A 14,241-nucleotide genomic window follows, 5' to 3' on the forward strand; every position below is an offset into this window, starting at 1 on the left:
CACTTGGGTTCATTTGGCTGCAGTATGGCTACAGTAATGCCTGCATCAGTGCACAGGAAGTTCCACTAGGTGGAGCCACACTGGCACCTTTTGTCATTTTAAAAATCCCATGACAGCAGATATGAAGAAACGATAACAGACAGACCCTCCAGAAAGCTCCCTTCATCTTAAAGGAAAGGGCTCGTCTCATTATCTGTACATATAGACCAGTGTCATTATTAGGATCCACAGAATAACAGTAATCATAATAATCAGTATATAACAATACAGGTAATCCATTATAAACAGGTCGCTAACAGGCTATCCGGCACCTGTGTTATATTAAAAAGTCAGAATTTAGTTTTCTTATTACATCATGTCATTTTTTTTTCATTTAACATACAGACAAAAGGACAAAGACCAATTTTTCTGGCCAGGCTCCACTACTTTAACATGGTTTTCAGAGATTTCCTCCATTTTACCTTCTCTCCAACCTGTTACCAGCTGCTCAGTATGTGAACAGTCTGGACAAAGAAGGCAGATGGAGGTAGACTGAAGTCTCGTAGCCATATTTCAGACAGCGGAGGTCAGGCCTGGGATGTTACAGCTACTGTTGTGGCACCCTGAGAAGTGGGAGACCCAGGATGTTGGAGCGACACCCTCCATGAGAGCGGATCAGAGAGCTGCTTTGAACAGACGCAGATTGACTTCACTGTTACGTATCCTTCGGCTGATAATGCATAGATAGACCAGTGGCAGTCACGAGGTATTCACAAGCCCGCCAAGATTCCCCCCCCCCGCGATGGTCGCTAATGTCTTACCCACATGTCTGAAAGAGCGCTCGCGTTTAAATGATCAAAAGCATTCTTAGTTAGGGTCACAAAAGGTCAAACAAGTCTCCATCAGCGCTGAAACAGATTTCTGTGGTTCTTTCTGTGGTCTTCTCACTTGTCTTTCCTTAACGTTTTGTGTATGTATCAAAAAGGAATAAAGGTATAGTTTCTGCCCTGTATGTATATATAATCTACATACACATATTTACATTATTTATATGGACTTTAAATAGGATTCAGAATAGTTTACTTTGATTCAAAGCCCTTTTGAGAACGATGAACAGTGCAGTTTATTTGATCGTGGTTTGTTGCCTCTGATCCGCTCAGTTCAATCAGCTTCCTTTAGTAAACCCCCCCCTCCCCCCCTCACTAACCACAAAGTCATTTCATAAAGCGAATGAACGGCTTGTGGATGGCTGCAATGAACAAACCACTAGGGGACACTATGATACATCACTTTCTGCTTCACAGCAGCTTTCATGCAGTTTTTGTCAGTTTCATTCAGTGGCCAGAAATACATTAATTTCAGCTTTTACATTGTAGCAAGGTTACTGGCAGGAGTTAATCAGTGTGACAGAGTGAGACTTAGGAGACGCACAGTTTCTGACTCTTAATCAAGGCGAGGGCAGGGGCGGGGGTGCAGTCTGAGGCTAATGTACGTGATGAAGACTGAGGGAAATCCTTCCTCCTCTATGAGTCAGTGTTACCACAGGAAGCAGAGGACGTGCTACACCTCAGTTGACGCTAATTTGGCAAGAGTGGGTGTGACGGGATTGGCAACAAGTCAGTGGGCGGCTGCGACTGTTGGCATGGGAGACAAGTGCAATGTCATTAAAAGGGGTCTGACAATAGAAAAGAAATCAGGCTTCAGCCACTAGTCTTCAGCAACTATATAAAGATGGACGACATACACTTCTTGATCTCCCCCTGGTGGCTGGCTTAAGATGGTTTCAATTATTGAAGGTAGTTCTGATCACACAGATGCATGTTCAAGTGTTCTTGATTCTGATCAGTTAGGTTTAAATTACTTATCCGATGCAGTAAATACATATCAGGGTTGGTTGGGGTTAGGGTTAGAGTGTGTATCAGCTGGACCTTGATACCACACCACCCCATGACCAGTACTGCACAGACCCTGGCTCCATAAGATGTACAAATCACAAGAGGGAGGAACCTGTGTTTAGGATATTTAGATCAACTTTTGTACACTGGGAGGAGGCTGAGACGCATCGTCCATCTTTACGAAGGAACTGAGCAACATTTACACAAGAGTAGTGACTGAAATAAAATGGCAAATAATTAAGACAATGCAATCATGAACGGTTCCACAGTAACATACACATGACAAGAGGGTGTAGGGGTTCATTCCTGCCCAGTCAGGTCGGCTTAATGAAATACTCCAACACTTTAAAAACAATCAGTAGCATCTGAACCTCGGTTCGGGTTTAAAAAAGTGCAAAAACGGTTGCAGAGCAAAAGCAGTGCATTCAAACAAAGAAAGTAGAAAGCTGAAAAAATAATCAACCCCTGTAAACATTCAATATCTAGAGCCTGTGTTAAAGTAAACATCCAAATACAGTAGAGCTGTGTTCAGCCAAGCCTTCATGCATATTAAAAAATGCCAGATGCCTAGAGACAGGTCTATTCCTACAGTATTACTGTGACCCAGGAGTTAAAAATCCATAGTGTGAGGAGCTAATCCTCAGGATTTGCACAAAAGATATTCTCTGACCTCTACTCTGATCTGTCAGTCTGTGATCCTGCACAGCAACAACACTTTTCAAAGTGTCAGACACACGCTGTATCAGTGAACAATCACGACTCAATAGAAAGCACAAATAAATAGCACATATTCCTTAACTCCAGTGTTGTGCATATTGTGTCAATAGGTTGACTTTTGCTGGAGTTTTACAATTAACAAACATTTCATATTGACTTTTAATTGCATTTAAGTTGCTGTAAAAGTTGCCAATCGTTATGAGGAAACCCCTCAACTTTCAGTGCACGCTGCTGCCATGTGTACATTAAGATTTAATGTACACACAGTAACATTTTCAGTGTTAAACATTAACAGTGTCATCTTTGGATACTATTCTCACATAATAGAATTTTTACATAAAATGGGTTTTCTACAAACATATGAGAATATAAGTCTTTTGAATAAAAACGAAATAGTGGTTAACAATCTTCCTGACAATGCAAGGCTATCATAGATGATCAACAATTAATAAATAGGACATGGAGTACCATGAACAAGACGTTTGGCAAACACTAATGCGCCTGAACAACACCGGTTGTAAACGTGTGCAATTAATGTCCTGATGATAAATGCCTGAATTTCATTGGCACTTGTGTCCGCGTGCAAACGTACCAGATAACACTGACCGATCGATTCTAATGTGAGGCCCAGGACACCGGCAGGAAGTACACTCAATGCCATAAGGCCGTCCCTCTCAGGAATGAACCCCCTCACCTCATCGTCATCTCATCGTGTGACAGAGAGGACGAATCAAAACGAATGAGGCAGCGGCAGAAAACAAGGGAGCACATACAGAAACAGTCAAATTCAGTCAGATGGACAAAGTGATAAGTCTATGAGTGCTTTGTGCAGCATCTACATTTTGTGTAGTGTGTGTATAAAAACATAGGCGTGGGGGAGTACGTGTTGTGTGGGTTAAAGTATGCATGTACTGCATAGGTAGCAACAGGGACAGCTGAGAGGACTCAAACGCGTGATACCATTTAGCCACAGACTGTCAATCAATCAATCACAACGTTCGCTCAAGTAAATCTTGTACTATTAAGTAAAGGCAAACTCATCAGTTACCTTTGACCTGGGCCTTTACTTAAGAGTATGTAGTGTTCAATACTAATTTAATACATACTGTTTGAAATGTTTGTGTGTGAGGGTGTCTGCGCTTGTGCGTCCATGTTTGTGGCAAGTGACAGACAAAATGCTTGTGCGTGTTGCTTGCAATATTTCTGCCTGCATTCGCACACAATACTGAGATGGACGAAGATATGAACATTCTGAGTTTGAGCACATGAGATGGTCACGTGCACCGGCCAGGGATGCACGATACATATCGGACCGATAATTGGAATTTTGTCTGATAAACACAGACTTCATTTACCCGTGCCTGCCTGTATGTTCACATTGGAACTGAAAACTGTGTTGTTGGTGAGTTTTTCAATTTCTGAGAACGACTGTATGATCGCAGTTTGCAACAAATGTGCAAATGTTTCGAGAGGTGGAAACATTTAAATGCTATTAATCTCATAAGTCACCTAAAAGTCAGTCATCATGACGCCGATGTAAGGCGAGAATACGGGGTGCTTACAAACTCTTAAACTTAAAGCTGCTGGCGACTAGCTTTGCAGCTCAGTATTTTATCTGAATTACTATTTTTAATACATTGACATGTCTTATATTGAATTTAAATTCCTTTTGAAGGAGAAATGTTTAGGTTTTCTGATGTACTTTACTTAAAAAACTAAACAACCACTCAGAACTGGGTCAGAACAGTTTTTGTTGTGTTAACACTGGAATATTAATTCATCCATATTTTCTTACTATATTTTGCAATATTACCCTCAGGTGTGCATTAACTACAGGCTATGAACTTCTTTTTAAGAAACATGAAATTATTATTGGTATCGGCCATGTGAAGCATTTAATTATCGGTTATCGGTATCGCACGGAAAAACCCATATCGTGCATCCCTAGCACAGGCGACACATCGTCTCACCTCGCAGCATCAGTTCCCCCAGATCCCCTCCCGCTTCCCTTACTCCCCCAAGCCCTCCCCCCCTGAGGTCCTATAATCTTAAATCCTGGCGTTCCTTGCTCGGGGGCGGGGGCTGCAGGTAGGGTCAGTCTGAGGGACAGTTGTAAGTGTTGATCCACAGCAGGTCATCCAGCACGCCCCAGTGCAGGGAAAGGATGGAGCCCACCACCAGAACATGCATGATCTGGTGGCTGTTGCACCAGTAGTCAAAGAGGCCCGGGCTGAAGCGCTCCGGAATGCGGGTGATGTTGATGATCCCGCCCAGGACAGCCAGGACATCCATCATGAGGAAGTGGCGTAACGATGTGGGGCTGCCGCCACCCAGGCCCACCCAGCGGAGCAGGAAGAAGGAGAAGCGAAAAAGAGCCTGCCAGGCAAAGGAGCGCAGCCGGCAAACGCTGCTCCGAGCCGTCACGGCGCAGTAGATGGCGTGGCTGGACAGCAGGATGTAGACTACCAGGGTAACGGTGCGGATGAACGGGTAGCACAGCAGTGTGCTGTAGACAATGGGCAGAGCCCCTGAGACAAGAAAACACACACATGAAAGTCAGCACAGACACCGAGGACTCAACTCAACAGCAACACAAATGCCTGACGCACAAAAGAGGTCAAACTGTCTGGATCTGGACACACTGCAGCTTTCAGATCTTTTGATCTGCAGCCATGTCCTAAATCAGACATGGGTAAAGTACGGCCCGCGGGCCGTATACGGGAGTGTGCTGTATAGGGCTGGAAAGGGCACATGATCTACCTTCACTTTTTCGCTTTGCCCTGTGAGCCCTTCTGTAAAATGAGCGGATCAAGGAAGCGAAAAGTGGACATTAATTGCCGACTGTTAAGTGTACTTTGTCACTGAAATCCAATCGAAAGCTGCATGCCTGATATGCCGAGAGTACAACATCAGCTGTCACTTTGCTACGAAGCATGCTAACTACACTAGCAAGCAGTCAACGCAAGAACGGGCGGCTAAAGCTCAGAGGTTGGCTGAGTATTTGTTAAATAGCCTTGCAAATTAATGCTTTGATATTTGTTAAAGGCCAAATCCTTTCATGTAATGATTTTTCCATGTAATTTATATTACATCCATCCAGTACTCCATCCATCTGGTCCTGGCCCGGCCCCTCTGTCAAATTTTAGAACCCACCCCTGTCCTAAATGGTCTTCTCATGGGAAAGCTCCTTCACAGTCTCCTGAAAAACATCACTACATCCATAGGCAGGGTGCTTTGACACTGGCAGAGAGCTTTTGATTTGCTTAAATGTATAAAATGGGTTAATCTTCTTGATTTATTCAGCAGTCTTTTCATGGGTAACTACTTTGTTCTGATCATTTAAGACATTCTAAGAAAATTTGGCAAGTATTTTCTCATGCCAACTTCTCATGTAAAGGTAATAATTTAATGATTTATGTAAGATTTACATATTTTTTGGGAAAAGCAAATCATTTGAAAACAAACTAATAAGAGAGAAGAGGTATATTAACTGAATCTGTGCTGCCCTCTAGTGGGTGTATTGCTTCACAACCATGCCAACGTAAAAGATTCATGTAAGTTTGCCGGCAGTGACTGTTACATTATATGAAACGAACATATATCAAAAATAAATGAGGCTTAATATAGTCTCTTTGGCTGAAAGTATAATTGCTGCGACTCCAGCCCACAATTTTTCATAACTGGTGCAGCTGCTTTACATTAATGTTGCCTTGAAGGAAAAGTTAGCATTTAAGTTAAATGATCATACCGAAATACCAGAGATATAATCTCATATCACAATATTAATAATTACTGTATTATTTGTATAGTGGGGACAGTAAGCTAATCTATAAAGCTTGTACATAGTAGACATTCGTAAATGCAAAATAATCCCCTTGTCTTGGTAATATAGGCAGCAAGGAGAGATCAATAATCATTTCAGAACTTGGATCATTGCTTGCATTGGCCATATGACTTAACAAAGCAGTAAGCAGTCAGATGTGTTCTGACAAATCAATTTTGGTACACTTCCAAGCATATAAGCAATACTGCCATTGTAAATCACTCCCAATCAATAAAGAAATAATGCCTTCATAAAGTTAACAGACGGAACAGCAGCCGACTATGACCAGAGATGACAAACGGTAAAGAAATCTGCTGAGCTTCCGAGTTGGAAACTCACCGAGCGTGTTGATCATGCCGATTCCACACACGTCGAGTTTGAGGAGGGTGTGGTAGACGGGCTCCCCTCCCTCGTGGTTCATGAAGAGGTGGTAGAGCACAGAACCCAGCTGGGGTGACAGGCAGGCCAGGAAGTGCACCACGCCCAACCACGTGACGCTGATCTGAGACCAGGGGATGTTGAGAGGCAGCAGCACCAGAAAGCAAAGCAACGGAATGCCTGAGGGACAGAATGGTGAAGACACAGCACAGGTTATTACCAAAGACTTAATATAAAAATGGACGTAGGCTCTGCATCCACAAGGTGAGGCCAATGCAAGCCTGAAACCTGTATCCTCTGGAATGATCAACAGAGAGCAACTGCAGTGGTTTTAAAAGAGATCAGTTTCTTTAGAAGTCTACAAGGATGTAAGATTGGACATTTTCACATATTTCCCTCGGAATAATTTCTGGATCTTGATGAGAAAATCAGGCATTTCAAGAGGACTGTGATCTATGAGTGTTTTATTTGGTGCAGCTTAATTTAATTTAAGGAAACTGTTGGCACTCGGCCGATGTATTCCACTTTACATCCGGTGTAACTACAGATGAAGCTCATGGTTTGCACCTCAAAACACCTGAAACTAAATATATTAAAGGGATCATAAGGCATGCACTTACAGGTTCAGTGTTTAGAATGTAGCTACATCTAGTGGCCAAGTTACATGTTGCAGCTGCACCTCACCCTCCCCTTCCAAACACAAAGGAGAACCTGTGGTGGCATTCAGTTGTCTTTAAAAACTCAAAAGGTGTTTAGTTTGTCCAGTCTGGGCTACTGTAAAAAACATGGCGGCCTCCGTAGAGAGGGCTCGCTCCCAATGTAAATATAAAGTATTTAAATATAAAAGTCTTCTCTAGGGTAAAGAAAACCATGATTCGTAGAATTTAGATGAAACACCACTAGGATTATTTCATATCACATTTTTGCGAATAGCTCCCTTTCACCTGAATCTTACCTTTAACAAATGTAGTATATTTTTTTGCAATGTATCCTGTGTGTTATTACACATTTCTTACAATAAAATCTGTACAACAGATTCTGAAGGATTGATCTTGTTGGAGGTTTCTTCTTGGGGGCATCCTGTGATTGACAAGAAACCACAGCCTGAGGTAACGTGCATACTGGTATGAAGACCATCGGCTTGAGCCCGATTAAATAAGAAGGAAACTATGACACAAGCAAATTAAGGTGTCATGTTTATTTTGATGGATCGTCTGGCTCTCTCCGAGCCTGTGGACATTGTATTTTTAAAAACTGCAGAAGCATGAGAAGGTGTGAAGAGGCTTCGTGCTGAGTGTGTGCACACACCAGCAAGAATAATGCACAGGAGTGCAGAGAAATGCGACATGATTGGTCCAAACGTATCAGTGTAACCCTGAAAGAAAGACAAGGTTCACACTAAGCTCATGTTCCGATGCAGCAAAGGTCCCATACTGCTGATGGTGTCAAAGCTCCAATTTGAGCTTCTCTATTCTGCAAGAGGGGTGTGTGCGTGTGTGTGTATGTGTGTATGTGTGTGTGTGTGTGTGTGTGTGTGTGTGTGTGTGTATGTGTGTATGTGTGTGTGTGTGTGTGTGTGTGTGTGTGTATGTGTGTCGTGGATGGGGGGGTTGTCACTGCTACACGAGCAGAATCCAGACCTTGAAATTTGATCCACATACAGTTGTTACGATCACTCTGCCACACACATATCCCACTGCCTTCCACCTATTTCCGCCTACTCTGCCCTTCCCAATGTCGAGGCGTTTGTCCTCGCCAGGTGGTACAGGCGACGGCATCTACTGTAACACATCTATTTTAAGTGTGTTATCTGCGCTCCTCCCCCCACTCGTCCTGAGCCGACCGGCTGGAGAGGACCTCCTCCAGAGGCCCACTGCATGGACGTGTTGAAGCAGCTGAGGGCTGACGTTCTCAGGTGCAAAACAAAGCAGCTCATTAATCTTAGCTGAATTGTTGTTACACAATGAAAACTAATGTGTTTCCGAATTTTGAGAAAATAAGACAAAAGCCTGGTGGATTAAACATCACTGTAATAGGAAATGATGTTAATGGTGCATTTGCCGTCACTGGAGTGAGGATAGAGACTTACAGCACTACTTCCCCGATGATCACTGCCGTGCTTTATTCTGTGAAGAGCAATGGAACAACGACCTTCACCTCCAGGAAGTGGCCAGACTCTCAGAAATCAGCGAACACAGATGAAGTGCTACACTCCCTCACAATACAGGGTGTGTCTGGGTGGAGGTATGAGAGGGCAAAAGGAAACAGGCCTAGCTACTGTGTGCCACACTCTTGGAAGTCTTATCATGTCAAGTCAGAAGGACGGCGTGCAGATCGCTAACAAGCTGACACGTCAGTTTCACCTCTGACTGCTCAGACTGACACATTACTGCAATTAAATTAGGATTGCTCCAACCTATTAAAAGAATGGGAGGTTGTGTAACTATTACATTTTGGACGAGATTAAAAAAAACACACAAACCAAATGAGTCAGTGGTTGGTTGAGCAACAAAAGCTGTTCATTTTCTAAAATGAACACTTTTGCACACATAATATAAAATCTATAATGGCGTTAATCTAATAAGTGCTTCTATGTTTCCTTTATCACCAGAATTGTCTTTCTAAGAAAAGTGTGAGAGACTGACTTTGACCTTTTATTTTATAAAAGGCAAAAAATCCTGTACAGTTTATATATATATATATATATATATATATAAATAATAAGCTATGAAATATATAAATACTACAGATGTGTCAATGTGGAAGTTACATTTTAATTATTTATTATTTCTACGGCTGAGGAGGCTGGAGCCATTTCTTACTATATGACTGAGCTGAGATGATTATTAAACTGATCAGTTAAATTTTGTTTTACATAATTTAAAGCAAAAAATGTAGGGAATAAAAGGTCAAATATTCAATTGTAACAGCTTTTCATGTGAGATGACTTCCTTTGGGTTTTGGAAAACCCAAATGACTGATTTATCTAAAAAACTATTTGCACATTGAGCGATGGTGAAAATAATTACAGCCTTATCATGTATATCCTGTTCAGTCTTTAACAGTGCGGAGAATTTTATCATTTTACCACACGTTTTTTTTTTGTAAACTCATAATCAGACAGGTATCTAGAATAGTGTCAAGTTGTCAAAGTATGTCAGTTAAAGTTTTAAGTTCAGTAATAGGTGAAATGTGATTTTAAAATTACATGGAAATATAATAAATGCATACAGGTATTGATGTGAAGAATATGTTCATTATCCATTGATGTCTTAGTTGCTTAATGATAAATAACATGTCTCTGAATGTCAATATTTGTCCAAACTGAAATAAAAGAAGCAGCACCGTTAAAATTAATATTCCATAATCTAAATAGATTTGGATGCATTTTGTGGTAACTGACTAATTGATTAATCGTCTAATATTGCAGCTCTGTTTAAGTACAGTAAAGCACAGGAGTATACACCTTTCACTCAAATCCAAAGCAAACATGCAAAACATGTTATCACTCTCAGATTCCCTGGAGGACCTGTAACACTTGGACATATGAAGGTAATTTGAGTTTTCTGATGCTTTTGACTGTTTAATAACCAAAACAATCCCCATACTCTCTCTGCTGACCGACGTAAAACACGCATAGGTGGTCAAATCGCAAGGGTTAAACTCATGTGGACACTTTGCAGGATGTGCAGGCTTCAGTGCAGAGTCCTAGCATCATTCCCCCTGCAGATACAGATACAGATGCATCTGTGGCTGCAGGAGGAGAGGAGGAGAGGAGGAGAAGAGGAGGAGAGGAGGAGGAGAGGAGGAGAGGAGGAGAGGAGGAGAGGAGGGCTTCACACTCAAAGTCACCCAGAAATCTCACCTGCTGACTAAGCAGCCCCAGCGCACGGGCTGATCTTTCCTCTGTTGCATCTGTTCTCTTACTCACCGTGAGTGTAGATGTTTCCCAGCTCGTTGTGCAGGTAGAACAGGCTCCGGATGCAGTCCTGCACGGAGGAGATAGGCCGGTACCCCGTCAGGACGTATCTGTTAAACTGAAGATGCGGAGGTGAACTCGCCCAGTCCAGCAGCCTGGGTCCGTTCAAAAAAGCCATAGCAAACAGGGCGGTTAAAATAACGCCGCCGAACAAGTAGAAAACGGACTGTATACCTATGTACACGTTGAGCAAGACTATTGCCACGAAAACCTTGTGGGATACCATTGGTGTTGCTGTGTGTTGGGTCTCTTTAAAATGTGCTGTTAGCCGCCTAGCTTCGCGCTAGCGGGCTCCCGTCAAGTCTCTCGGCTACCCGGCGGCGGTGTGTCAGCGCCGCCGCTGTTTGCTCTGAACCGCCGGTACCTGTGCGAGTGTCATCCGCGGGGCTGGAGACAGACACGGGCAGCCACGTACATGGTGCAGCCTCGGCACGCTCATCACATTTGGCATTAAAAAAACTAAAAGTCAGCGTGGCACCTTCAGGAGATACAGGAGGTTCTTCGTCATGTTAAAGCCGCTTCCTCGATGGTTAGCATTCTGCAGCGGCAACAGCAGCAGCAGCGGCGGCAGGGCAGGCTCGAACGCGTCCCGGGCAGGGATGCTGTGTGAGCCGCTGGTCCATCCGCCTCCAGAGGATGATAGCTTGGTCCTAGCGGTCACACTTGCCGTGGAGGACTAGCAGGTCACACCGGAGTTACTTTAATGGAAGCTCGCATGAGCCCGGGTCCGCTCAGTGGGATGGTGACTAGCTTTCATACAGCCATTTAAAAAAAAAAAAAAACCTGATGAGCTCAGTGATTGTGTCGCGGAGATTTCGGGAATGACTGCGGGGCTATCGAGCCAGAAAGCCGGCTACCGACGTCCTGTGAGTGGGGCCGAACGGGCGGATGTTTGAGCCGACTGACCCCGAGCACACGCGGTAAAGTCCGTACAGATTGAATTCAGTTCTTCCAACAGCAGTTTGATGAGATTAGGTGCCGCAATTATTCCAGTGTGTCTGTGTCCCTCGCAGCGCGGAGTGCTCCCGGCGGCCTCAGCTCTCCCGCACCGCTCCACACCACAAGTTCTCTGCATCCATCAAGTACACACTTCCGGTCAGCACTTTCAAAATAAAGCCCGAAACAGTGAACCTGCACTACTTGGAGGTTTGATTCTGGTTCCCATAACCCAGTCTCTTGTTTTTACACATATTAGTTAAAGCCTCAACCACTTTTCAAAAGCCCTTTCAGACACGAAAGGTCTTTAGTTAATCATGACACACGCCAATGTTTCACGTGAATAATATTAATTGCAATTGCTCGACAAAAGTTACTTCTCTGGGTCATGTGATCACAGTGGAGGGCAAATCCCTCTCACCCAAACATATTTGGACTAGACCGAAGTAGAACAAAGACTTGATTAAGACTATGCACCTCTGATTTCCCTATGAGCAAAGAGAAACACGCAGATAATGTAGATATCAGGACTTCACCCCTGTGGGTTAGGGCTAACCATCCATGTTTGTTTCAACTTCAGTCAAATCCCTTCTGCTTTCCATGATTTCTGTTACAAGTGTGATTTCTAGTAATCAGACTGCATTCTTATAATTCTAATAATTGTGTTTCTGACATTCTAAATGATTTACAGGAATGTTACCCTTATTTGTGACTAATTCTATATGATACTTTGTAATGAATTCAAATATTTAAGTCTCAGTTTAACTTTATAATTGAGCATATCTTTTGTTTAATAAATTATAGTCCTCCTAGTTGATGTGATTATTATTGTTCTTATCCCAAGGGTGTGAAGGTCTAAAATGCTCAGTTAGTAAATGTCCCTATAATTTTGTAATTATACAATATAATTGTTTGGAATTTAACAATTCAATTAGAGAAGAAGTTTATTGAACTGGTAACATATATCCTGTGTCAAATTTGTTATACGTATTCAAGAGCAATTCTTGTTAACGGGACTAGAAAGTCCATCTTATTTGTTTTTTTTTACTTGTGAGTTGTTTATTTTATTTGTTTTATTCATCAAGGATGTTTTAATATTTCTAAATCAAATTCAAATATGAGTAATGTTCATTGCTCTTTGAAAAGATGAACTTGCATGATTATGTTATAATATTCGTTTTATATCAGTGTCCTAAAATGGTTTGAGAGTTATGACAGTATATCACCCAACAAAATTTGCTATCAAGACAGGTCAATCATAATATTGTTATAGTGCACCAAGTTAGAGGTGTCCTTGCACTGTTACACATATCCAATCAAAATTGGTGAGAAATGTTATCTTGTGAATCGGAATTGATTAAAAATAAACACTTTTTTTGTTCACTGAGAACAAATTTGCAGTGACTGAGAAGCAATTTCCCCTCAAAAATGCTTTGTAATTAAAAAATGTATTTATTTAATTCATTTAATTTTAGAATTGGAAGATAAAGACAAACCTAAGAATTTAACATGAGATTTTCACCCTTAAATATAATATGCAACTTTTATGACCCTTCGACATTACACAACATCTAAATCAGTGCTAGTAACAGTAATTCAGACTTTTATTTTAAACTATTAGTCAGACTAAATCATTTTCAAATAGAACATTTGACCTTTGTACCTCTTCATATGACCTGAAATGCTTATTTTGGGTGGAACATATGATTTTCACCATGTTAATGATGCCCTAGATTGAATCTTTGTGAATATCGGGATCTGTTGTTTGTTATGATGTTTTGTATATACATATAAAAATGTTACCATCATACCACACTATATGTTATCTCTGCTTATGCATACTGTTTCTGCTTTCGTAGCTGCTATGATGACATCAGGGCCACCAATCTGAAACTGTGCTTGTCTTCCCCCACATAGACCTCAAAGAAGTCTTTAGCCTCGGTCTTGGTCTTATCTACCGGGATTTTAATATTTACTCAGTTCACACACATAGTACACATACATACACACACAAATAGGTCAACTCTTCACACACACACATCTCTTCACCGCATCTGAAAAAAAAGCACACGCCTGCAACTGTTTCTTTGTCCTTCCCTCTGCAGAATGCTCTGCGCATGCTGTCTGACCTTCCTTGCAAGGAATAAAGTAGACTTAAAAGACTATGATTCTCTAATCTTTTTATTTCAGAAGTCTCACCAGGTCAAATTTCCATCACAATATCAGTTTAAGTTTCAGGAAACTAAAAGTATTCCACGAGGAGGTTTATCAGGTTTCACACAACATAATTTAAAGTTCAAGTGTGTAAGATTTAGGTTAAAGGGATCTATTGACAGAATTTTAATCTAAAATAGTCATAGAGATGTTTTCACAAGTGTGTTTCATAGAAATTATAGAAATTGTTGTTTTATTTACCCTTGAATGGCCCTTTATACTGAAATATTTTTATATTTTCATGGGGGGAATCTTCTCTATGGAGGCCACCTTGTTTCTTGTAGTAGTCCGGAATGGACAAACTAAACACCCTTTGAGTT

The 14,241-nt window shown here is 41.7% G+C and overlaps 1 protein-coding gene across 1 annotated transcript; it reads right to left on the reverse strand.

The window, feature by feature from the left end:
- Window positions 1-1,265: 1,265 nt before the first annotated feature.
- paqr4a (progestin and adipoQ receptor family member IVa) lies at window positions 1,266-11,037 on the reverse strand. The gene is made up of 3 exons (XM_053442635.1): window positions 10,724-11,037; window positions 6,754-6,972; window positions 1,266-5,119 (listed from the first exon to the last, which is right to left on the reverse strand). Exons 1-3 carry the CDS (start codon window positions 10,995-10,997, stop codon window positions 4,686-4,688), a joined length of 927 nt encoding a protein of 308 aa, XP_053298610.1. The 5' UTR covers window positions 10,998-11,037; the 3' UTR covers window positions 1,266-4,685.
- Between the last annotated feature and the right edge of the window lie 3,204 nt (window positions 11,038-14,241).

This window comes from Pleuronectes platessa, chromosome 16 (assembly GCF_947347685.1).
Source record: "Pleuronectes platessa chromosome 16, fPlePla1.1, whole genome shotgun sequence".
Lineage (NCBI taxonomy): Eukaryota > Metazoa > Chordata > Actinopteri > Pleuronectiformes > Pleuronectidae > Pleuronectes > Pleuronectes platessa.

What these genes read in the sequence shown, in the direction of transcription:
- paqr4a (XM_053442635.1), bottom strand. Translation starts at nt 10,997, where the DNA reads ATGGTATCCCACAAGGTTTTCGTGGCAATAGTCTTGCTCAACGTGTAC. An exon ending in GGGAAACATCTACACTCACG is followed by an intron (nt 6,973 to 10,723) that starts GTGAGTAAGAGA and finishes TCTGTCCCTCAG; the next exon opens with GCATTCCGTTGCTTTGCTTT. An exon ending in CGGCATGATCAACACGCTCG is followed by an intron (nt 5,120 to 6,753) that starts GTGAGTTTCCAA and finishes TTCTTGTCTCAG; the next exon opens with GGGCTCTGCCCATTGTCTAC.